Source organism: Gopherus flavomarginatus, chromosome 1, assembly GCF_025201925.1.
Source record: "Gopherus flavomarginatus isolate rGopFla2 chromosome 1, rGopFla2.mat.asm, whole genome shotgun sequence".
In the NCBI taxonomy this organism is placed as follows: Eukaryota; Metazoa; Chordata; order Testudines; family Testudinidae; genus Gopherus; species Gopherus flavomarginatus.
In genome coordinates this window covers 132652373-132676077 of record NC_066617.1, presented here as the reverse complement: position 1 = coordinate 132676077, position 23705 = coordinate 132652373, and the positions used below count along the sequence as shown (strand labels likewise).

General features: G+C 39.6%; 1 protein-coding gene across 3 annotated transcripts in view; it reads right to left on the bottom strand.

Moving 5' to 3' along the window:
* The window catches only part of ARHGAP8 (Rho GTPase activating protein 8), a 111234-nt gene that overhangs the window by 82884 nt on the left and 4645 nt on the right, over positions 1-23705 (bottom strand). For all 3 annotated transcript variants that reach the window (XM_050924891.1, XM_050924901.1, XM_050924912.1), the window contains exon 2: positions 5768-5881. In XM_050924891.1, coding sequence (XP_050780848.1) covers positions 5768-5881 — 114 coding nt within the window. The remainder of the gene's footprint in view (positions 1-5767; positions 5882-23705) is intronic.

The window sequence follows — 23705 nt, the reverse complement described above, 5'->3', positions numbered from 1 at the left end:
CTCCATGGGTGCCCTGTCCCTGAGATCAGATGCTGTGCTAACTTCACCATGGTCCATAAGGCTGGTGGTGGTGCCCATTGGCGTGTGATTGCACCTGAGGGTTTGCTGCTGCTGTTGCCACTCTGCACCCCAAGAGGTGGATATTGGGTTCCTGCAGTTTTCCACCTATCTCCTCCTCTACTGCAGCTGTTGGACCAGCGGGCTGGGGGGTGAGCAAAGCATGAAAGCAGTACTGTGTTGCCATTTAGATTGTCTTTTAACAACTTTGTTTGCCAAAAATTCTTGCTAACAATCCTGAATCCAATTTCAATATTTTTTTTTTTAAAAATCAATATCTTAGCCAAAAACAGAAAATTAAGTTGTTGACAATTATTAGTGACAGGTTTGGTTTGAGGCAGGGAGTGGGCCAGTTTTCATCAGAGAAACAAAAAATGTTGACTGACTTTCCTATAGCCTGTTACTCCTGATAAGAGCCCTCCAACAACTGTAATATGCTCATCTCCTTACTAGTGTATAAAGCAGGGGTCGGGCAACCTACGGCACACGTGTCAAAGGTGGCAGGTGAGCTGATTTTTGATGGTATGCAGCAGCAGGCTGAGTGGCTCAGCCCATCACTGCTCTGGGGTTCCGGCTGCTGCCCTATTGCCAGCTGGGATACCAGCCATCGGCCCCACTCAGCACCTGCTGCTGGCCTGGGGACCCCCAAGGAACCCCAGGCTGGCAGTGGGCTGAGCAGGCCAGCTGAACCACTCAACCTGCTGTCAGCCTGGGGTTCCATTCACTCAGCCGGCAGCGGGCTGAGTGGGCTGGTGGCGGGCTGAGCAGGGCCAATGGGGGGTTGAATGGCTCAGTCTGCTGCCAGTCTGGGTTGCCAGCAGCACTCAGCCTACTGCTACTCCAGGGTTCCGGCTGCCGGCCCCTTGCCAGTCAGGAGCTCAGCCGCCAGCCCCACTCTGCCTCCTGCCAGCCTGGGTGAGCAGAATCCCAGGCTGGTAGCAGGCTGAGGGGGGGTTGGCGGCTGGGATCCTGGCTGGCAGGAGTTGGTGGTCAGAACCCCAGACCAGCAGCGGGCTGAGCAGGGCCTGGGATCCTTGTCTAGGGTTCCAGCCACCAGCCCACTGCCGGTTTGGGGTTTCATTTACTCAGCTGGCAGTGGCCTGAGCAGGACCGGTGGCCAAGACCTCAGATAATAACAATAGTTTATTTATATAATATAGACATAGAGAGAAACCTTCTACAAACATTAAAATGTATTACTGGCACGAGAAACCTTAAATTACAGTGAACTTGGCACACCACTCCTGAAAGGTTGCCGACCCGACCCCTGGTATAGAGTGACCATATGTTGTACTAAGATTCTCCTGCTTTTTTTTTTCCCCTGTGAGTCAGTATAACTTTTGCCAGCCCAGAAGTTGGGCAGCCAATGTTTTACGTTTTCACAATGTTTTCTCCAACTTTCATAAAGTAAATACATAGTTAATATGAGTTAAAAAGGCCAGGGACACTTCTTTGTGAAGAATCTGTACAGCAGATCATGCCCATAGACGATCCAGAAAAGAAATTTGAGGTTGAATTTTTTAATGTTGTGATGGATAAAGCAGTATCTGCTGTTGATGAAAGGTTTAATACCTTGCAAGTACACCATGAACAGTTTGGATTTTTGTATGACATAACTAAATTCAACAAAATAGGAAAACAAGAGCAACTAATGACAAAGTGCAAGAACCTAGAGAGCCTCCTGAAGCACGGTGATAGTTTTGATTTAAATGGACAAGAACTGTACGAAGAACTGAGTACACTGTCATCAATGTTGCCACATGCAAAATCGGTGATGGACATTGTACAGTTTATTCATACCCGCAAACTTCTTGACATATATCCTAATGTGTACATTGCCACTCGTATTCTACTGACAATTCCTTTAACAGTAGCATCAGCAGAACGGAATTTCTCAAAACTAAAGCTCATTAAAAACTATCTCCGCTCTACAATGAGTCAGGAACACTTAACTGGTCTTGCTATTCTTGCAATCAAACAAGACACGACTTTGTCTTTGTCATACGATGACATTATTACTGATTTTGCAGCCAAAAAAGCCAGAAAGATTGCTTTTAATTAAAAACAAATCTTTGTTTCAATATCTCTTCATATAAATTTCCAATAAAATTTTGATAAATTAAAAAAAAATTTGCATCATTCTGTCATCAGAATTTTTTCTATAGTGCTGCTTCTTTAGTGCTAGTCCATCAGCATTACAGTGTGCTTAATTAAGTTAAACTGGTTTTAATAACGTGAATGTGGCAAGTTTTCCAATACTGTAAGCTTATGTTTGTGTTGCTAAGAGCAGATCAGGCACAGGGGCAGCAGTTTAATAATCTCGCCTAGGGCACCATAAATCCTAAGGCCGGCCCTGGCCACAGGAGTGGGGGGTACACCTCACTGTTCAGGGCCCGGTTGTCTACTGTCATCCACCCAGACCCATCAGGTTTTTTCATAGGCCATACTGGGCTGTTAAAAAGAGATACCACTGGCTCAATGCAGGGCCACCCAGAGGGAGGAGCAAGTGGGGGAATTTGCCCCAGGCCCCGGGCCTCACAGAGGTCCCGCAAGCCCTGGCCCAGTGGCGGTCCGGCTCTTTGGTGGCATTTCAACAGCAGAGGGGCCCTTCAGTGCTGCCAAAGACATGGAGCGACTGAAGGGCCCCTTATCGCCAAAATGCCGACAAAGACCTGGACCGCTGCTGGCTGAGTACAAGCGTCGCAGCTCTGCTGCTTTGCCCCAGGCCCCCTGAATCCTCTGGGTGGCCCTGTCTTAATGACCCCTGCCCACTGCAACTCAGCGATAGTCTCTCCTATCTCCTTCTGTCCCCCTTCCTTGAATTTGCTGTAATTCAGGAAATCATATCTAGCAGATAGTTTGCGATTCTCAATTGCAGGCTGGAAGATGAGACTATTTTACAACCCAGAAGATCTAAGCACTTCCCTTCTTTAGCTGTAGATTGAAGGTGTTTGTTGTTCAGATCCTTCTGTAGTAGCCTGGACTACATGGGAATTTGGGGGTGGGAGTGAGAAAAGGAATTTGGAGTCTTTCGCTAAAACATAGTAGCATTTTTTCACTCCTTTGGGAGTAGCTGTGCATGTGGCTGGGGTGTGCCATACCGTTCTGGCAGCTTCCAGTATGGCTTTGCTAATCAGCAATGCTATTCTCACTGGCGAAGGATATCCAGATGCTTGTTCTGGGAATCTTGGATCTCTTCTACAGGCATCTGGAGTTTCCCCTAGACTCTCCTCAACTCTCCTGGAACTGTCTGAATTGATCTGGCGGAGAATTGATCCGGCTGATGCAGCCACCGTGTTGTCAGGAGAGGAAGAGAGAAGCCCTGCTAGTCCTGGCAGAACTGCTGTGATCAGGCTAAAAAGTTTTTATTCTACCATTGGGTCTGTATGCCTTGTGGACGGATCCGCCCTGCCCTTTATCACCTCGGACGGAAGCACAAGGTGAGGCAGGGCACATGCGTGGACCAACAGACATTACTTCAAATTCTCCAACTCTGGATGCACAGTTGCATGCGTAACCCTAGTGGCATAAAATAGGGACCATCACTCGAAGAGGAAAATTATTAACTCCACTTTTTGGGTGTTTCAACAACATTTTGCATTCTGAACATCTATGTATTTCATATAACTTGACCTCTACCCGAGATACATATGCGAAAACAGAGTATATAGGGTATCGTTCCAATCAGATTTAGGTGCAAATAACTAATAACTGTGCAGAAAATACTCTAAATAATTTCTTTGTTTTATTTTGCATTGCATAATTTTCCAATATCTATCAGATTACCCTTTAAACAGGAACATATTAGGATTGGGGGGGGGGGTGTTTGGTCTCATTTTGCCTTTTAACATGACTTTGTAACAAAAATGCATTTAAAAAACATGAAAAATGATCACACTCATGGCTGGGCCTGGGGTTTGTACAGGTATGCATGTATGTATGGTTTTATTTAAATATCATTACCTTCTCCCTGAACTTTCACAATAAAAAAAAAATCCATAGAAAATAAAATAGTGGCACTTTTAGTCTTATAAAAAAGATGTAGCTATCAAAATAACCTATTTGTTACCTCCGCACACATGTAAAGATAAAATTCATAACATTGCCTACAAATTTATACTTCCCTACCCTTTAAAAATGATGAACTACAAAGGCAAAAATATACCACTCTGAACAGCTGGATGCTGTGGCTGTAAGGACAGCACACTTACGCCCTGAGAGCTAGTTGGGAAGTAATGGATAATAAAAACACAACCCAGACATGATTTAAAAAACAAACAAACAAACAAACAAACAACAAAAAAAACCCACCAACCAACCACCAACAAAAAAACCCCAACTTTGAATCACATTAAAAATCAGAACAAGGACAACAGTGTTCAGTTTTGCTTATGAATTTTAAGTTTCTGCACAGTATAATCAACCTTAGTAAACAAACAAAAGACAAAGCGGGGCAGGGATAGAAAGAGCTAGATATTAACATCATGGGGTAGAACAGGGGAAGTTGTTTAGTAAACAAATGTGCTTACAAACACTGAGTTCATCAGAATCAATTGATATGCAAAAGGCTATACTGACTTAAATATACAATATACTTTTTAACATAAAAGACCCAGAAATTTAAACCAAAGTTTTATAAACACACTGCCACTCTTAAGCTTATTTTGTAGTATACATAGGTAATCTCGACTGTAAAAATTTATAATTAACTCTGACTGGTTTAGACTCACATGGTAAAGAACTGCAGATGAAAAGCAAACGTGTATTCATTTGCACTGTAGTTACCTGCAGTGATTAAAGACACCCTATTATAAAAATCAGGAACTTTTTTGAGACTAGCTACCTTGAACTGATTGAAATTATTCCTTATTAACCATTTTTTAATTTTTGGCAAAGGTAGGAGGGAGGATGTCTCATCGTAAAAAATGTTCATTATTCCAAACTGAGAACAACCCAGTTACTGTGTTTTGCCTATATATGAAAGGAGTTCATCACCCTGCTTCAGTTCCTACTGGCGGTTACTGCTGTTAACCCTGGCTATGAGAGAAAAGGAAAGGCCTGATCCAAAACCTACTGAGATCAACGGGATTCTAATTTCCATTGACTTAACTGGATTTTGGCTCGGTCCCCAGGACTAAAATGGGAGCGGGAGCCAGCTGTTGTGGAAGTACATGATGACTGGGAAATCAAAGTGATAACATGGGACAGGGCAGGAAAGACAGAGTAAAATATAGATTGTGAAAGGTTCCTCCTCCAAGGTTCAGTCTGGCATCCTCAAAAGTGAGGTTTGGGGGGGGTTTTAAACACTGATTTTTCAAATTGATGAGCCCCATAAAACCAGGGTCATATTGCTCTGTTCTTCCAACATATTCGGAGATAACATGCAATATCGCAATCTCTATGCACATTCAATACATGTCTCTTTGGAGTAATGACTCCCATTTGTGTCACAATATGTGATGATGGTGATATTCCAATAGCCTAGAATTGCATTGGGAACATATACCAATAATTCATAAAAGCTGTATTAAACTAACCTTCAACCCTAATGGCTTTAAAAGGGTACATATCAGTATAGTGGCTATAACTCATATTGGATTGCTCAAAATAGTATTACAAAATGCCTGTGAAGTTTCTCAGTGAAGATGCTCTATTAAATCATCTGTAATTCTACAAAGTTATTATTTGAAGTACGATAAAAAATATTTACCTATTTCGGCTAATTCCTCAAAATCAATTTCAGACATGTTTTCTGTTAGGAACAAGCCTAATTCTTGCTGACTGATATTTGCTGGATTTGATGCCTCTTGGTTCTCAATTAACCCTAGAAAAACATAAACAGTTACCATCACTGTGAAAAAGCCTTCAGCTTTTGTTTACATTGTGTATGACTAAATAAAAAAAAATCCTATTACCCAATCATAATCATGTAATTGGAACCAAATCATTTTTATTTGGTAGAAATGTTGTTACAATAAAGAGGATTATAATAGGTTTGGACTTAGCAGTCAAGGTAATGCAAGGCGTAGTAAACAGGATTTTCAGCAAACACGATCTATATAATTATTTATTTTGGATTTTTTCCTTCTTCAAAATACATATTTAATACATATTGTGACTACAGCCATCAGAATTAAGGAATTGTCAGTAATCTCGTTTTGGGCTACATAATTCCTTTTATTCATCTCACAGCTATCTGTCAGTTCCAGGAGAAGTAAAGTCTATACTCATTCACAGTTGCCATCTTTATTGTGTTCTGCTACAGCAATAATTCTAATTTGACAAAACTGATTCCATATCAAACAAAATCATGAAAACTTCAGGTAGACATAACAACACTAAGTACTTAAGCTACACAGCACCTCAGATAGTTTACTGAGGCACAGAGATATTAAGTGACTCACCCAAGGTCAACACAACTACTGTGTCAGGAATTGGGAATGGGTTTTGGAAGTCCTGTCTCCCAAATTCCTGCTCCATTAACTAAAATACTCTCTTAAATTGAAAATCTGGACTCAAATTGGCAGGGAGGCCAGAAGAAGATCAAGCTTTTCAAACTCTTCCTTTGTTTTCATTTTTAAAAATAGCATCATGATTCTGTAGTTGTTTTCTTTATAGAATTAAAAAGAACACCGGTAAATTTATGGCTGGGCTGAAGAAAAAGTGCACATTAGTACACTCAAACCTTCCCCCAAGCTTAAACATCAGCAATGCTATAATATGAAAGATCATCTTCAGCATTGGTGTGCAAACAAGCACACAAACCGTTTAGATTTCCTTGACAATTCCCATGCTCCTTACTGCCACATCACATACTCCCACAGCCCAAAAAGGTTCTGGATTTTTTTTCTTCCCATTTTAAGAATACACTGGAAATAGGTTTTTAAAAAATCCATAGAGAACTAAGATATTACTAGTATTCCCAGTATGAAGTAGAGGCTCATTTCAGCAAAGCACTTAAGCATGTGCTCATCTTTAAGCACAAGTAATTCCTATTTTGAACACATACTTACATGCTTTGCTGAACTGGGACCCACATCATTAGAATGGTCATACATAAAATATTAATGGTACATTTGAACTACATATTCAAAAGCCCTTCTTATGACTAGTCTTTGGACAGATGTGTGGAACGTTAGAGCTCTCACCTTCTTCCTTTGGATGCCTTAGCTATTTTGTTACATATATTTGATATTTATGAAAACATAACCACTGCTGGCCAAAGTCAGCTGTGGTGTAACCCCACAGCAATTAATACAGTTGTACTGCTTAAAGCAGGGCTGAATCTGTGCCCACCTCTTTAGTTATGTTCATTAAAGAGCAAGGTAGAACAAGACACACACATTCACTGCATATCCAACACAGATGATTATAGAAGGGCTCCCAAAGAGGGTTAAACTAGGGCTGCTGAAATGCTGAATTTCCATTCCATGAAAAATTCTGACATTTCGGAGGAAAAAATTGTTCTAAATTATAATAAGTCAAAATTTTGAGATTTTCTGTTAAACTATTTTTTTAAAATTATTTTGGGTGAATCAAGAGATTTTGTTTCAGTTTTGAGATATCTTATTTTTTAATTTTATTTTTGCATTATTTTAAATTAGGGTTTAATATTTTTTTAAAAAATATAAAATAAAATAATGTAAAATAATTGGTGTTTGGTATTCTAAACAGCAACTGGAAACTGGTAATTGACATTCACATTGATAATTCAGTATGGTAATTGGCTCGGTAATTGGTTTTTGGTTGGTAATGTGTATTCTACTTGATTTGGTAATTGGTACTTAGTTTGCTCATTGGTAATTGGTATTCCAGCTGGTGTTGTATGACTGGTATTCTAATTGGTAATTGGTTTAGTAAAAATTAAAATATATAAACATATAAATTTAAAAACAAAAAGTCATTATGAAATGAGAAATCATTCTGTTCCAATAAAATTGAATGGTTTGACCTTTTTAAAACTTGTCAATTTTGATAAAACAGACTTTTTACAATAGAAAAAATTTCCATCATAAATTTTTTGACCATCCCTAAATTAAACATGCATCATTTATAGCCTCATGCACAACCGTGTGTTACGCCCAAATTCAGCCAAGTACTTAAGCATGTAAGCGATTTGCTGAATCAGGACGTTAATCATATTGAGCTGTTTGTAACTATACAGCCAATTATTATTTTGTTAAATTCCACCAATTTATCTTCCACTATCACTTAAACTATGGGCCAGAGGCAGGCAAACTACAGCCAACGGGAGCTGCAGGGGAGGCACCTGCGGACAGGGCAGCATGCAGCAGAGCCGCCTGGCTGACCCTCCACATAGGAGCCAGAAATGGACGTGCTGCTGCTTCTGGGAGCTGCTTGAGGTAAGCGCCACCTGGAGCCTGCACCCCTGAGCCACTCCCCCGTGCCCCAACCCCCTGCTCCAGCCTTGATCCGCCTCCCGCCCTTTGAATCCCTTGGTTCCAGCCTGGGGCACCCTCCTATATCCCAACCCCCTATCCCCAGCCCCACCCCAGAGCCCACACCCTCTCCTGCATCCCAACCCCAATTTCGTTAGCATTCATGGACTGCCATACAATTTCTATACCCAGATGTGGCTGTTGGGCCAAAAAGTTTGCCCACCCTTGCCCTGAGCTGTCAGAATGTCCAACTCAACAGCTAATCTTAAGGACAAGTAAAGCAACTGAGTGGCCTCTAGCAGCTCTGCTCATTTTCTGAGGCCATCATCTAAAATAAGTTCTGCAAATCACAGCCCAATCACCCTCTCAGATAGCCGGTCTGAAGAGGGTGAAGCAGTATCTCACTGCCAGGCATATTCCTGGACCCTTCCATCCCAGCTCAACCTTAAAATCAAAGTCCATATTACAGAACATAATAAACTAAAGGCCCTCACCTTGAAATTCTCTGCATGGATATAGAGAACTACCAGTGCAGAGAAGCTGCAGGATCAGGGCCAAAAAGAATTTAAGTTACAAGACTGTAAGAATATTTTAAACTTTTGTTCTTAATTTTAAACATCACTACTAGAACCAGAAATAAGAATACTCTTAAAAAAACAAACAAACAAAAAATCCAGTTCCAAACTGGGGATTTTTTTTTCTCCAACTAAACTACTCACGAACAACAGGGTTAAAGGTGAATCTACTTACAGAATCTCTTGAACATTGCTACAGTGCATGCTATAGTATTCTTAGGGGGAGAAATGAAAACCTGAATAGAAGGAAAGAAAACGTAATATTCCATACTATAGTTACCTCCTTAAGACTCAAGTTGGAAAAACCTTCTCTTTTATATAGATTCTTTCAGATCCTGCAGGATGGAAACAACTCCTCCTCTTTAGTACTGATTGGGCCACTCCCAGCTTTGATAAAGTAATCTGAGCAAAAAGATTTACACATCCCCACAAAACTGCTCAGTAAGGTCTGATTTTTACCAAGTAACCTTACTGTACATGTGATATCAACAACTCTAGTATTCAGTGTTTTCCACATATTTAATGTGCAAAGTCATTAGGATGCCAAAAACAATTTAGATGAAGAAAAAGGGGGACGGGGAAGCAACTATCTGCCTGGTTTTTGGCTTATTGTTCCCTCGGGGGCTGCAATTAGAAAGTTTCTAGTTACAAGACAAATTTATTGTAGCACCCTAGGAAATTGATTTCCTCTTGACCACAGCATTCTCACTTCCTAAGAGATAACATAATCTGCTTAATAGCATTCTATGCCAAATATTCCCATTTCTGATAAACTGCCAGACTTAACTTGCTCCACCTCAAATTTGTTATGATAGAAGTTTGGAATCATTTTACACTATACCACAATCTGTATCCCTTCACATGCAATCTTATTACTCACTGACAGCCCTAAAAGATTATTACTTGATAAAAAAAATGAAAGCCGCCACACATATAGTAAGCAGTCTGATAATGAACTAGCCTCTATGGATATTTCAAACAAAGGCAAGGGATCCCTCACAATGTTTGTCAATATACATGCCTCTTTGATGCCTCCTCTTTTTTGTTCCTTCAGCTGTCAGATATGTTTCTTATTTAAATTTAAATAAAATGCTTTTGCTCAATTTTTTTCCTAACATTCCTGACCTCTACCGATAATTCAGATGGGAATAATATATAGGCTCAATATTTGTTTATATGACATAAGGTGAAATAGTGAACCAGAGAGGTTACAGAGGATTATTTTATTATTGGTAATCAAAAATTACAACAACTTTGCATTTATATTGAGGAATCTCAAACAAATTTCTCTCTCTCTCTCATACACATACTAAGTGAATGAACTGTTGTGAATAATTTATTTAACAACAAATTTCTCTTCCTTTTCATGGACTATCTTCACAGAGCTTATGATTTTCTCAATTTATTTACCATTCAGTGTGTACTCAGAATACTTAGTCCAAAGATTTCTAATGAGCAGTTTGCTGAAAAGTATTTGAAAATCAATATTCAAATTGCATTGGTTTATTTCATATTCTCTAATACTGGCTTACATCAGCTCTCTTCACAGACGTCCGTATCTCCTTCACTATCCACTTTCTTTTTTTTTTCCCATCTCCCTATTTTTTCATGATCCTCCCTTTTTTCTTATGCGGGGCTGTTGTTTAACATTTGGGCATTCACATAAGTAACCTACCAAACAGCAATACATAGGACCATATTCTCCAGTCCTCTAAAGCTACTTTGTGGCAAGAGATATGTGATAGAGAATTTCCCTTGCACAGGGGAACTTTCCTCCCATAGGAAGTTGGTGATGATGCTCTGGTGCTTCCTGCTCCAGCCATATCCCCGACCTCTGGGTTTAAGAAAGGCAGCATGTGAGGGGCATAGTGGGGCTGGTGCCTGGTGGAATGGAGTGCCACCATGCCTGATCCTCCTCCAGTAGGTATAATGTTCTATGCCAGTGACAGAAATTAAAGTAGCCTCACTGCTGCTCTAAATTCTTCCAGTGCTGGGCAACTAAAGATCAGTGAGCTGCAAGCCACTCTTTGTGCCCACCAATCTCCACACAGCTCAGAGATAGTGGCAAATCAAGGACCCATAACATGAGGTCTCAACTGTGGCACATAAAACATATGTCTATTTTACTAGTGACATAAAAATTCACCCTCACCATACTGGAAGGATACTAGTATTTTTAGCATGTGCACAAATATAATTTAGTTCTCTTTCTGGTTTTTTTTGTGTGTTCCCATGTTGCTTTTCAAAGTGACTATTCCCTGAATATCTCCCATCTGACACAGAACCAGGACTGGTACAACTTAGTTCTTGAGGTCATCTCTCAGGATCACAGCATGGTTGTATTCTAAATGTGAAAATATTTTAATCTCAGCATGCTATTTGCCACCATCCACATACAAATTTGCCAACAGACATAGCAGTGACCAACAAAGACATTAGTGAGCCTGCAAAGGCTCATTTAACTTCACTACTGTGAATAGTTGTCTGATTTCAATGAGATAATTCACAATAGCAAAGGTACACAAGTGTATAGGTCTCTATGAGATCAGGGCCTAAATGGAAAGGCCAAATAAAATGACCAGAGCTGGTCAAATTTTCCTGAATTTCAAGTTTTTGACAGAATTTCTCATCAAAAATGAATTTTTGATCAAAAAATTAATGTAAATTTTTCAACAAAAATAATCAAAAATGTGGTTTTTGGCCAGTTGTAGTGCTGGTCAAAACTTTTCAACAATTGAAAAAATTGACAGAACTACAGAACTTTGATATTTTGCAAAACAGCATTAAAATTTAGAAAAAAAGAAACCAAAATGCTTTTTCATTAGCCAGAAAATTCCCCAGGTGGAGGCTCCAGCCACTGGGGAATGAGCACATTCACACTTAGCGTTCTTTAAAAATGAAAAATATTGAACAAAAGCTAAATGGTTTCTCAATAACATTTTCACTTATGAAGAAAATTTTTTCCACTGAAAAATAGCCTGCCACCCAAAAATATTTCGCCAGCTTCTAATTACAACTAGGCTCTGCACCCTTCACCCCTACCGTGTTACTGGCCAGTTTCCTTGGAAACATACCAGCATCTAGGAAAATTAATTTCAGCAGGATAAGCAGAGAGCACTACTTTCTTTCATATCGGTTGAAAGAAAAAGCTGGAGTTATATGGGGTCAAAACAAATGAGAGAAGAGAGACACTCGACCACAGCTCTTTGACAGCAAGAAAATGTGCTATCTGATAAACAGTTTCTCTTGAAATGTCTCTTTTCAGTTCACAAACTGGTTTTCTTTCTACAGAAAGTGAAACACTTCCTGAACAAAGAACAGCTATGCTTCAAAATGAACCGACTATCTGAGATCACAATTCTTTTAATACAAAAATGGTTTTACACTCAGGTCACAGCAACTTTTCTTAGTTCAATGCCATAGACTTTTTGGCTTCTTCATTTAGGGGTGAAGTCCTCTCAATAGTCAGTAGTAGTAGATGAGAGCTCCCCTGAAATGCACTAGAAATAATTTGCACTTGTTCTACTTAATCAGCCAGATTTTGTTTTGTTTCCTGTTTGTTTTTTCAAACCACGTAGTGTTTGATGATACTGGACATCTCACCAGACCTTTCAACTCTAGTTTACTGCTCAGAATCCAGCCTGAGTCAGCATAGATCAGAAATCTAACCTGTTTATCAGACAGCTGTTTTAGTGGCCTTGGTGACATAGGTTGGTAGCTTCAGTTAAGACCCTAGTGGAAAGAAGTCAGCATCACCAAATCACCATCACAAATGTGGAATAAAAAGTAATTTCAGGTGAGAGGATAAATATAAGTTTAAATGCTTCTTAATGTTGGTATGGTATTTATCAGAAGTGTTTTTTACCAGGAAAATCCATGTTTCTAATCACCTAGGAAAAAAACTACCGGTAGTTAGTACCAGTTTAAGGCATTTTCTACAATGGAACTCCATTGATCTGATCTAACTGGGACTGGGGCCAGATCAGATCATCAAAACTTTGGATAATCAGGAGGGTGGGTGAGGCTCCGCCTGTCAGCCCCGCCACCCTATTCAGTTAATAATGAGAGCTGGATAATGGAGGCTTGGATCAAACAGTGTTCTAATGTATTTTAAAACTGTTTGATTAATGCGCACCACAAACCACATTACATTTAGCTTTAGTTACATATTCAGTTTGTGGTAACCTATGAATCTACTGCCTTATATTAATTTAGGCTTGTACAAATAGAAAGTAAAACTACAGTGGGCATAATACTAATGCATGTAACAATACTGAACATCAGAATGTCTGTATACATTTTAGTTCAGTATTTTCTCAGAAGTTATACATGTTATAGCTCATATTTCCATTTTCAATATCATATTAACAAAAGTCAAAAACATTCAATTACATGAAAACAACAATAATGCAGAATGATAGGCTTCAAACATTAAGCAATCAGAAGTTAGACTACCAGTCTTGGTCCATTTGGCCACACAGCATTGGGCAGCAGCAGAACAACTTTGATGTAATGGACAGACCAAGCTGATTCCTCAGCTTTGAACGGATGTTTCCAAAGTTTGAAAGATTTGTTCTATGCTTGCTGAACTTACTGGACACTATGCAATTGCACCATCAGTTCCATGAAGTCAGAGGGAACATCTGCATTCGTCAGATTTTTCCAGCATGTTGCATGTGAAGCTTTTTCCTTGATAGCAGTTGAAAACATTGATTATGGATATGGAGCTGCTTCTATTTTAAATGCAAGTACATATGGCAGAAAGTCAGGATTTTTGCTGAGAGACCATGGCCATGCAATTTCTTCTTGTTCAGCAGACAAGATGCTTTTCCATGTAATGCTTTGCATGCTTCTACCCTAAAGCAATCAGTAAACGTGTCTAACAGTTCACCTGCTACCTGCTTTTGAACAGGTGCTTTGTAGAGTGGCCTTAGGCTGCTGATCATTGCTTGAAAAGTTGGATGTTCAATAACAGAATATTACAGGCATACAAAAATTCACAATTTTCAAGTCTATCTTTAGTTTCAATTCTGGCATTGCTTTTGTTACAAACAAATCTATTTTTGCTTGAAAAAATCATGATATTTCCTCCTCATTGTCTTTGGCCGACTTGCATCTGGCTAGTTTGATGTACTTGGCAATGGCACTGCAGTGTTATCAATATATTCAGCCTCAGAGTCTGATTCTAATACAATGCAAATAGGTTTAGCCAAAGTCAGTGGTTCTGGTGTCTCTTTGTTCTTTTCACTGCATTTTGCAAAACATTTCCTCATATAGTCTTCCTTCCCACTCACTTTTTCTTCAAAGACTCTGCCATCTTCATGGCTATTTTGAGACAAATTCATGAATTGGGCAAAGTGGTCTTCCATCTTTGCTCATGTTGGAATATTTGACTTGAGTCACTGTACTCGCTGAGTAAGTTGCACTCCAGCCACCCAGATTAAGAGACAGAGTACTGGACTGGACAGGAAATTTGGCAATTTACTTCAAACAGAAATTGAAACTTCTGAATCTGGGAATTCCCCTTCTTTGTTTGCTAAACAAACAGGTAATTTTCATTGCTAAACAAGGAAGGGGAATTTCTAAATACAGACATTTCAGTCTCTGAGATAACCTAAAGCTGTATGTTATTGCCTTGGCTGAGACTCTCTTTTATTTAGTTTATTTCCTTTAATTAAAATTAAACAGATCATATTACTGCAAAACTATTATGAAATTTATATATATTTCAGTAATTTTCATAGTAATTTGCATAGAATTATTCTTATAATAATTCCTCCACCACCCCTTTCTGGTTTAAACTGGTATTTACCGGTACCCTATCCTAAACCAGTTTTTCCCAGGGGAAATTGCCAACCTTTATACCAATCCATCTACAATTGAGACATATTTGTGTGGTGGTATGGGTAAACTTCAGTGCTTAATTTGTAATGAAAGGAGTGCTGGGTCTTAAGTAATTTTTTTGCATTCATAAATGATGTAGCAAGCTCAGAGTTGCAGGGGCTATGAACTGCCAAGCCAAGAGGTCAGAGGGTTCATCCTGGCACAAATTAAGCACTGGTAATCTTATATTACTACTGTTCGTGCAGCAGATAAATACAGGATTTCAGTTTCTGATGCTATCAATTAGATATTTTTTAAAAAAATGAAGTGCTGATAATAGTTATATCGTTACTGCATTATTTTATTTAAAAAAAGTCAAACATGATCATTCTGTTTTAGCTACAATTATGAATTTTAGAAATTAAATACAAAAAAGATTTTTTATATGTATGTACATATATATGTATATTATTATTGGAGTCCCAGTTCTCAGCAAACAGTATCAACAAAGTCACGTGCAGTTATTTGGAATGCAGATCCACTTTATATACATAAACTCCCCCTGAAATTTCTGAACTTGACCTGTCTGTTCAAGGTCTTGGTGGTTTTGGCTAATGGACTGAAGGTCAACTATCTGCAACACACACACAAATCAAAAAGCTTAGGAAGGTTGTGTGAAAAATCATAATTACTTTTCTCATCTCAAAAAGAACTTATAGGAGAACAGACAAAATTTAGTCTGGTTGCTTTTTAGAGTCATTCAACACACTCACTTGAGGTAAGTATTGCTGCTTTGGGTTGGAGGTTGGAAGGTAGAGGTATCATTGTCTAATGTCTAACATCTGTATTAAGTTACTCTAAAGGCTGAATGTTTCCTGAAGGTAAAGTGTACAGTATTTCAAAACAGAGTTTTCCCAGATTTGGAGTAATATAATAATATATTAAATAGTTATTCTTACATAAGGAGAACTTGATGGTAACAGAACTCACTCTGAAGTCCACTATACTCAGAAGGAGTATATCAATTACAATTACACAGAGCATCGGGAATAAAAGGTATCCCTTTCTTTTTGCATTTTAGGTTTATCCCATTGTTTCATTAATAAAACTTTTTACAAAATTCCTGTTGGGACACTGTGCACGTAAAAAGTAATATTGATTTGAGCCAGATTTTTGTCCACAGCATTAGCCCAAAATAAATCCTTCTCAATGGCTATTTTCCCTTCAAGTAACAAGAGTTCAAATGTAGTTGTCTTGAGCTATGTACTTACAGATGTTCTAGGTGATTAATATTGTTGATATGGGTATAGAGCAGGGGTGGGCAAACTTTTTGGCCTGAGGGTCACATTGGGGTTCCAAAACTATGGAGGGCCTGGCAGGGAAGGCTGTGCCTCCCCGAACAGCCTGGTCCCTGCCCCCTCCCACTTCCTGCTCCCTGACTTCCCCCCTCAGAACCCCTCCATCCAACCTCCCCGGCACCTTGCCCCCGACTGCCCCCTCTCGGGACCCCCCCGCCTCTAACCACCACCCTGGGACCCCACCCCCTATCCACACACCCCCACTGCCTGTCTCCTGACTACCTGCCCCCATCCATATCCCCCGCCCTCTGACAGGCCCCCTGGGACTCCCATGACTATCTAACGCTCCCCTTCCCCCAGCCGCCCGCCCCGAACCTCAACCCCATCCAACTGCCCCCTGCTCCCTGTCCCCTGACTGCCCCCCTGGACCTGCTGCCCCTTATTCACCCCCCTACTCCCCATTCCCTTACCATGCCGCTCAAAGCAGCAGGACTGGCAGCCGTGCTGCCCAGCCAGAGCCAGCCATGCTGCCGCGCTGCCCAGCAGGAACTCGCAGCCCTGCTGCCCAGAGTGATGGCGGCACGGCGGGCTGAGGCTGCAGGGGAAGGCATGAGGGCTAGCGTCCCCGGCCGGGAGCTCAAGGGCTAGGCAGGATGGTCCCGCAGGCTGGATGTGGCCCACGGGCCATAGTTTGCCCACCTCTGGTATAGAGTATGTTTCATAGTAGGTATGGGAGATTAATTTGCTACTGAGGTTTATCTACTAAAACCTGGCAATTTTTGTTTTGTTTTGTTTTAAAGAGGGTGTTCTGGAGCCTATTAATCCCCCCACATGGGAGTGTTACTCAGACTGTGTGATAGGAGAACTGGGCTTCTGCGTCTAAGTATTTAGAAAACAGTTATGTTCTAAGTACGGTAAAATTGCAGAGTCACGAAAGACACAGGAAATGGGCAAATTTAGGGTGAGTTTTAGAACAATAGGTGGGAGGGAGGGAAGGTGATCCAAGCAACTTTTAGGTCCAAATTCAACTGTGTGTGGGGGAGCCACGGGAAGAGAGGGGGCTGTTATTTATAGTCTTCCCATATCTTTTGCTTAGTAAATGTTATGTTTAGGGAAGACATGCTGTGTTGCTTCGATATTTATTCAAAGCTCTGTAAAGAGCTATGCTAGCAGCAGGAGAGTTTGCTCTCTGCCTTGGTATCTGATTAGAGTCAAATCTTGAGGCAGGGTTGCTCTCTGGTAATATTGCCAGCTGAGATTCCTTAAAAAAAAGCCTGACTGCTGCTAGTAACCACCTCTGTTCCCAGACAGGTGAATGAGTGTGAAGAAAATAAGTCACCAATTGAATATACCCAGACTCCACATTACTGATTTCTCCACACACAGTTGAATGCAAAGGACCAGTGATATACATGTGTATTTATTTTATTTTTTCAGAGGTAAGAACAACAAGACTGTCTGAGAAAAGATATTAAGTAAGTCCGAGTGAAAGGAAAATAGTTTCCCTATTGTGTTTAAATGTCTCCATGTATCAGCTGTTCCTAGTTCTATAAGTATTTAAGCAAAAGGATTATTTCTGCCCATTACTAGAGCAGGGAGTTTTAGAAATGCTCTTTTGTTGTCTGAAACAGTACAGCTATTTTCTTATCATATGCATTCACTCACCTGGCACAGCAAAAATGAATAAAATGAATAAATTTGTCTAATATGTAACCAGTTAGAAAACTGTGCAACCTTGCTATATTGTTAGGAGAAAACAATCAAAACAGAAAAAGTGGCTGCAATACCATCCACTGCAAAACCACTTTCTGAACCATTGTCGATTTTTATTGACTAAAGATGTTATAATTATAATAAACATTAATGATCAATCATAAGGAATCTGCTTTCTATTAAATTAATAAACTGTAACAGGCAATAATGAGGAAGAATTATATTGGGCTGAATTCATGCTTAATCAGAGCTTCGGTCTCGAGGGATTAAACGCTTTGGATCTTTTACTTAAGTATATTTTTAAAGACAGGACTTTAATTAAATTAACCTGACAAGCTACTGGATAAAGAGTGGGTACATCACAACCACAGTTTTTTAAATTGCAGAACTATTCAGTGGAGATTTCTCTGGCTAGATTAAATTATGGCTTTATTTAATAACTGAATATATATGTAACATAGCCCTGCATTTCAATTAATCATCAACACATGGTTACAGTTCAGCTAGCATGTCTTAAGACCCCCCAGCTAAACCAAACTGAAACTGCAATTTCAAACAAAGGAGCACAGTTCCCAAATGTATTCTACATACAGTGATCACATAGCCCACGGTTTGGTTATCAATCAGTGTTCAACACCAAGCCATACTACAGCTTACTGCGTTATCCATTGCATCACAGTTCCCCTATTTCCGTTTGTCTATTCTTGTGATAAATTCACTAAAACTACAGCCCTTTTTTTTTTGGTCTGAAATACTTTGATTTCCCTATTTAAAGCAAAAATATCAAAACTAAACTTTTTCCTCCCCCGAAATTTCCAGAACCACCACAATTTATTATGAAAGATGGGAGAATTTATACTATAGGGCACCCTTGAATTTTACAACTACAGCTAAATATGCAAGGCGGCCAAAATGCAGCCTGGGGACCTGATAAGTTCCTCTAGCTCTCCTAACTCAGTACTGAAGATGTACTTTTATCTTGTGCAGCTCTCTGCACAGAAGCTAAGCTCCAGTGTTGTTTTAAAGTTATTGTGTGTGAAATTTCTTCCTGTTATTGACATTTTGAAAATTATCCTAATATTCTTTAGCTTAGATTATCTCCAAAATTGCTTGGCCAGAAATTCCAGGTTTGTTTTACGAAGAGAGATGGCTTTTAATTATTTGTTTGTGGTTAGGATTTTTTGGAAGAGGAAGAATGCAGGGAAAGGCAGTGGAGAAATTACAGAATAATATAATACAGATATTTTGGAGAGGTTTCTGGAGCTGGGGAGCATGGGAGAACAATAGAAAAAGCCAGACTTTTAGCTATGCTAAACTTCAAATGCTTAACATTTTTAGATATAAAACTAATGCTTAATGGTTTTCCATGTGGACAAAAAAAAAGCTTCCTGTCCACCCCCTGCATTACCCTATGCTATCCATTATTCCACATATCCCACCAGGGTATAACTTTCCCATCTCCACATGTACACATATCTCCTGCAGGGTGCAGGATGGGGATCCAGGCTGGAGCAGGGGGTTCGGATGAGGGGGGTGAGGGCTCCAGCTGGGGGGTGGGGGAGTGAGGGATTTGGAATATAGGAGGGCGCTCCAGGCTAGGCCGAGGGGTTTGGAGTGGAGGGGGTTCTGAGCTGGGGTAGGGGCACGGGCTCCAGGAGGGAGTTTGGGAGTGGGAGGGGGCTCAGGGCTGGGACAGTGGTGCGGTCTTTGGGCGGTGCTCACCTCTGACGGTTCCCTGGATGCAGCAACATGTCCCTCGGCTCCTAGGCGGAGGTGTGGCCAGGTGGCTCTGTGTACTGCCTTCGCCCGTAGGTGCCACCCCATAGTTTCTGGCCAATGGGAGCTACGGAGCTGGCACTTGGAGTGGGAGCAGCACGTGGAGCCCCCTGGCCGCACCTGTACCTAGGAGCCAAGGGACGCAGCACTACTTCTGGGGAGTCACGTTGAGCCAGGTAGGGAGCAACCTAGCCCAGTGCCAACCAGACATTTAATGGCCCAGTCAGTGGTGCTGACCAGAGCCACCAGAGTCCCTTTTCGACCAGGTGTTCTGGTCGAAAACTGGACATCTGGCAAGTGACAACCCTAGTTGCAACACGCACTACGGATAAAGATACAAACTTGCAAGCTCTACACAGACTTATATAAACCTACATCATCAACACATTTAATAACATTGTTTAGCCCCTTCTCTGTCACCATGACACAAAATAAGAAAAACTTATAACTTAATGCCTTCTATAATTACATTCCTTCTGATATTGTACAAGGTATTTAATAAACATTATGTAAAAGCAACAATGCACATCCAAGGATATACTTTCATTATAGAAGAAAACAAGGGGGGGGGGAATAAATGTTGGGATGGATGGAGACAGTAGTGATACATGATCACACAGCAGCAGGGAACAGGCTAGAACCTTTGGAGCTGTTCCTTAGCTCATGTAAATTCTCATAGCTCCATAGACTTCAGTGAAGCCATGACTATTTATGCCTGCTGAGGGTCAGTGCCTTTTATTGGTCTTTCTAATCTTTCCTATATTTGGATCCTTTTAAAGTACAATATATTCACTGACTATGTAAGTAAAGTTGTTTAGGGGTTGTAGCAACTTCAAACTTACATATTTTGTTTTAGAGGCATTTTCTGAATATTCAGCAGATGCTGGCATATTACTAGACCTCCAGAGACACAATCATTCATATTTACTTCATCACCATTTGTTCACAGAGTGTTCAGTACATATTCAGTTTATCATCTTAGCCTTTGGCCCATAACCAGTTTGTTCCCATTAAGAGCTGAAATAACTATTTTCAGACCAATTTTAGTTTTCAAAAATAGTCTCACTAGTCCTTAGGAAGATTTGAGGGGCACATTTTAAAGGTATTTAGGTTCCTAAAGAAGCAGATAGACCTTTTGATGCTGAAAAGCTCCCTCAGCTTGATCAGTTGGGCTATCGGCACAGAAAGTCATGCTGCTTAACTTAATATTTGCTTAGCAGTTAACTTTTAAATAAAATAGACAGAAACGGTAATAGAACATACTGAGCACCAATAAACACAAGGGTCTGTGGAGTCATGCTGTCTAGGTCTCCTATCTGGACCTTGATATTTATGTTTTCTCTTCACTTCAGGTCCCCATGCAAATACCAGTAAAATTTCTATAAATCACCCACTTTTCTGTGCCTCATCAGTAAAATGGGTATACTACTACATGAAGCCCAGATTAAAAAAAGCATCCCTATTTGGAAAGCATTTTGAGATTTACTGATAAAACTGCTTATATAAAAGAGCTAAGGATTCTTATTCATGACAGCGAGTGCTTAATCTGAAGCACGTGCTTAAATTCCACTGAAGTCAGATTAAAGATAAGCAAGTGCCTAATTGTTTTCCAAGATCAGGGACTCAACGAAGTGTTATTTAGCTTGATTAATGAGGGGCCAGTTCTGTGGCTTCACAAGTAATCCCAGTGAATCAGATTCTGTCACTCAAACTCATGCTGATCGTACTTCATAAATGCTGCTATTGATTTTCAGTGGGACTACTGTGGAGTTAGGTATTATTCAATATTAGTAAGGGTGATAGAATCTAGCCCAGTGAGAATAAGGCTAGAAGAACCAGGCCCTTACTGCTTGTAAAGCATTTTGGGCCAGACTGTGATGTACACAGTAAGTCAGAGTCTTACTTCTTGAGTAGTCCTATTCAAATTAACAGGACTACTCAAAGAGTGAGCCAATAATTCAGTGCCAATAATGGTATCTGACCTAGTTCTTGGTGAGCCTCATTTGAAAAGTAGAATGCATGAGGCATATACTAGTGCTTTTCTACCTCTTCTTTGATCTGTGAATTCAAATTTTTTTTGTTTGGTTTAAAAAAGAAGAAAGAAAGAAATTTAATCCAGTTTCTGTTCATTTTTATTAAACATTATTGTAGACTTTTCTCTTCATTTGATTTTACAATCGTCAGAAGAAAAATGTTTTAAGTAACATATCCCAATGGCAGATAAAGATCATACGGTTCTAGAGTCAACTCATTCACATTTCCTGCACGATGATAAAAAAAAATGAAACTGTAGGTGACTATTTAGAATGTTTTAGGCATTGAAAATTATTTCCTCTTAAAAAAGCCATTTACAATAATTTAATACTTACTACTTTTGAGGCTGGAGCAAGAGGTTATTGTAACTTTACAAGGGACACTTTCAATTTAAAAATCACATTTCCGTCAAAAACTGCTTTACCTACTATTACTACAACTAACACCAAAGATTGGGATAGCTGACAGAAATTAGAGAAAGGTTTTCCCTCTATTTTACAGTTTGTTTATTTTATGCATCTGATGGCATTTTGTGTATAGTCTGTTTCACTGTCTTTTTTGCAATCAGGTGGTTTTCCTTTTGTAGATCTTTCACACAGACAAAAGAGAAAATTTTTTTTTTAAATAGGAAAACATGATTGGAAAAAAAATCAAATTTGTCAGAGGGACCCAGGACAGATGCAATATGTAGAAAGTACTTCAGATTCATTTGTTTGAAACTGATTAGCTTTCCAGTTCCTGGTGCCCATTTAAGCTTCCTGCAGCAGATTATTAAGTGTTTACAAATGGGATGTCACCTGATACCAGTCACCATAATCAATGAGGTCACAACTGGTAGAACAAGGACCACAGATTAAGGTAATAATATAAAAATTAGCCTATATATTTTGAATTATTTTTAACATGATGTGTGGAAATAATGGACTCAATCTTCTTTCTGTCTGCAGTGATAACCATTGAATATGAAAGGGAACCTTCAATTTTTGTTGCATTTTTTCTTCATTTTTTTTTCCTTCTTGGGATTAGATAATTTAGCTTTTGAGTCTGACTCACAGGATCCTGACTGCAAAGTTAAGCCTACAACTGTGAGTCTGTCAAGCCTATTTAATCTTTCCATCAATTAAGGCAGCATGTATACTACACCCAGCTATTGAGAAAAGCAAAGCTGTAAACATACAGCAACTATCCATGCTAGGTATAGTTTCCAAAGAATTTTTCCACCACTTGGTACATTTAAAAGGCGTTGGGACAAGACCCTGACAAGTAGATTTTCATAAATGGTCTATCCCACTTTCCTCCTGACTCATTTAACTCATATCAATAAAAGTGGAAGGACAGGCATGGATGATGCAAGGGCAATTTATTCAAGATTTAAGGTAAGGAACATTGTCTTCCTAGTTGAAGATGCTCTTGTATATCCTGGCTGAAATCCTGACTCCACTGAAGTCATCACAAGTTTTGCCATTAACTTCACTGGAGCCAGAATTCTATCCTCTACCTACTCCTTACACTTTTTTCAGCCTGCAATAGCTTGTACCAATCTCTTCTAATGAACTCAAAAATCAGTCATCTGCACTCATCATGAATGCAAAGTCACATTTTTTAAATGAATTCAGTTTTAGTAGACCTTGTACTATTCTGTGGCAAATATATATCTCAGTCATTGACTGACCATCTATAATGTACATGCAACATGGGAAATGGACCTGTCACTTTTCAGCTCCTAAAATGTAGGGTGCAAATCCAGTGCACTAATGGAATATTTTTCACAACAAAGTAAACTGTTAGATAGATATATTCTACCCAACAGATGGCAGTGGGGTATGTACACACAAGCAAGTGCATTGTAAACTTTTGCAGAGTTAAAACTGCTAAGGTGACTGGGTTACAAATCTACTGAAACTCAGTATGAATAAGCAGGAGCTACTGAGAGTTTGAGAAAGTCTTTGATGTTATAGAGTTAAAATTTTGTTCTGAAGGCTTTGCTGAAAGCCAATTTCCTGTGTAGTGTGCCAAACCTTAGAGTATTA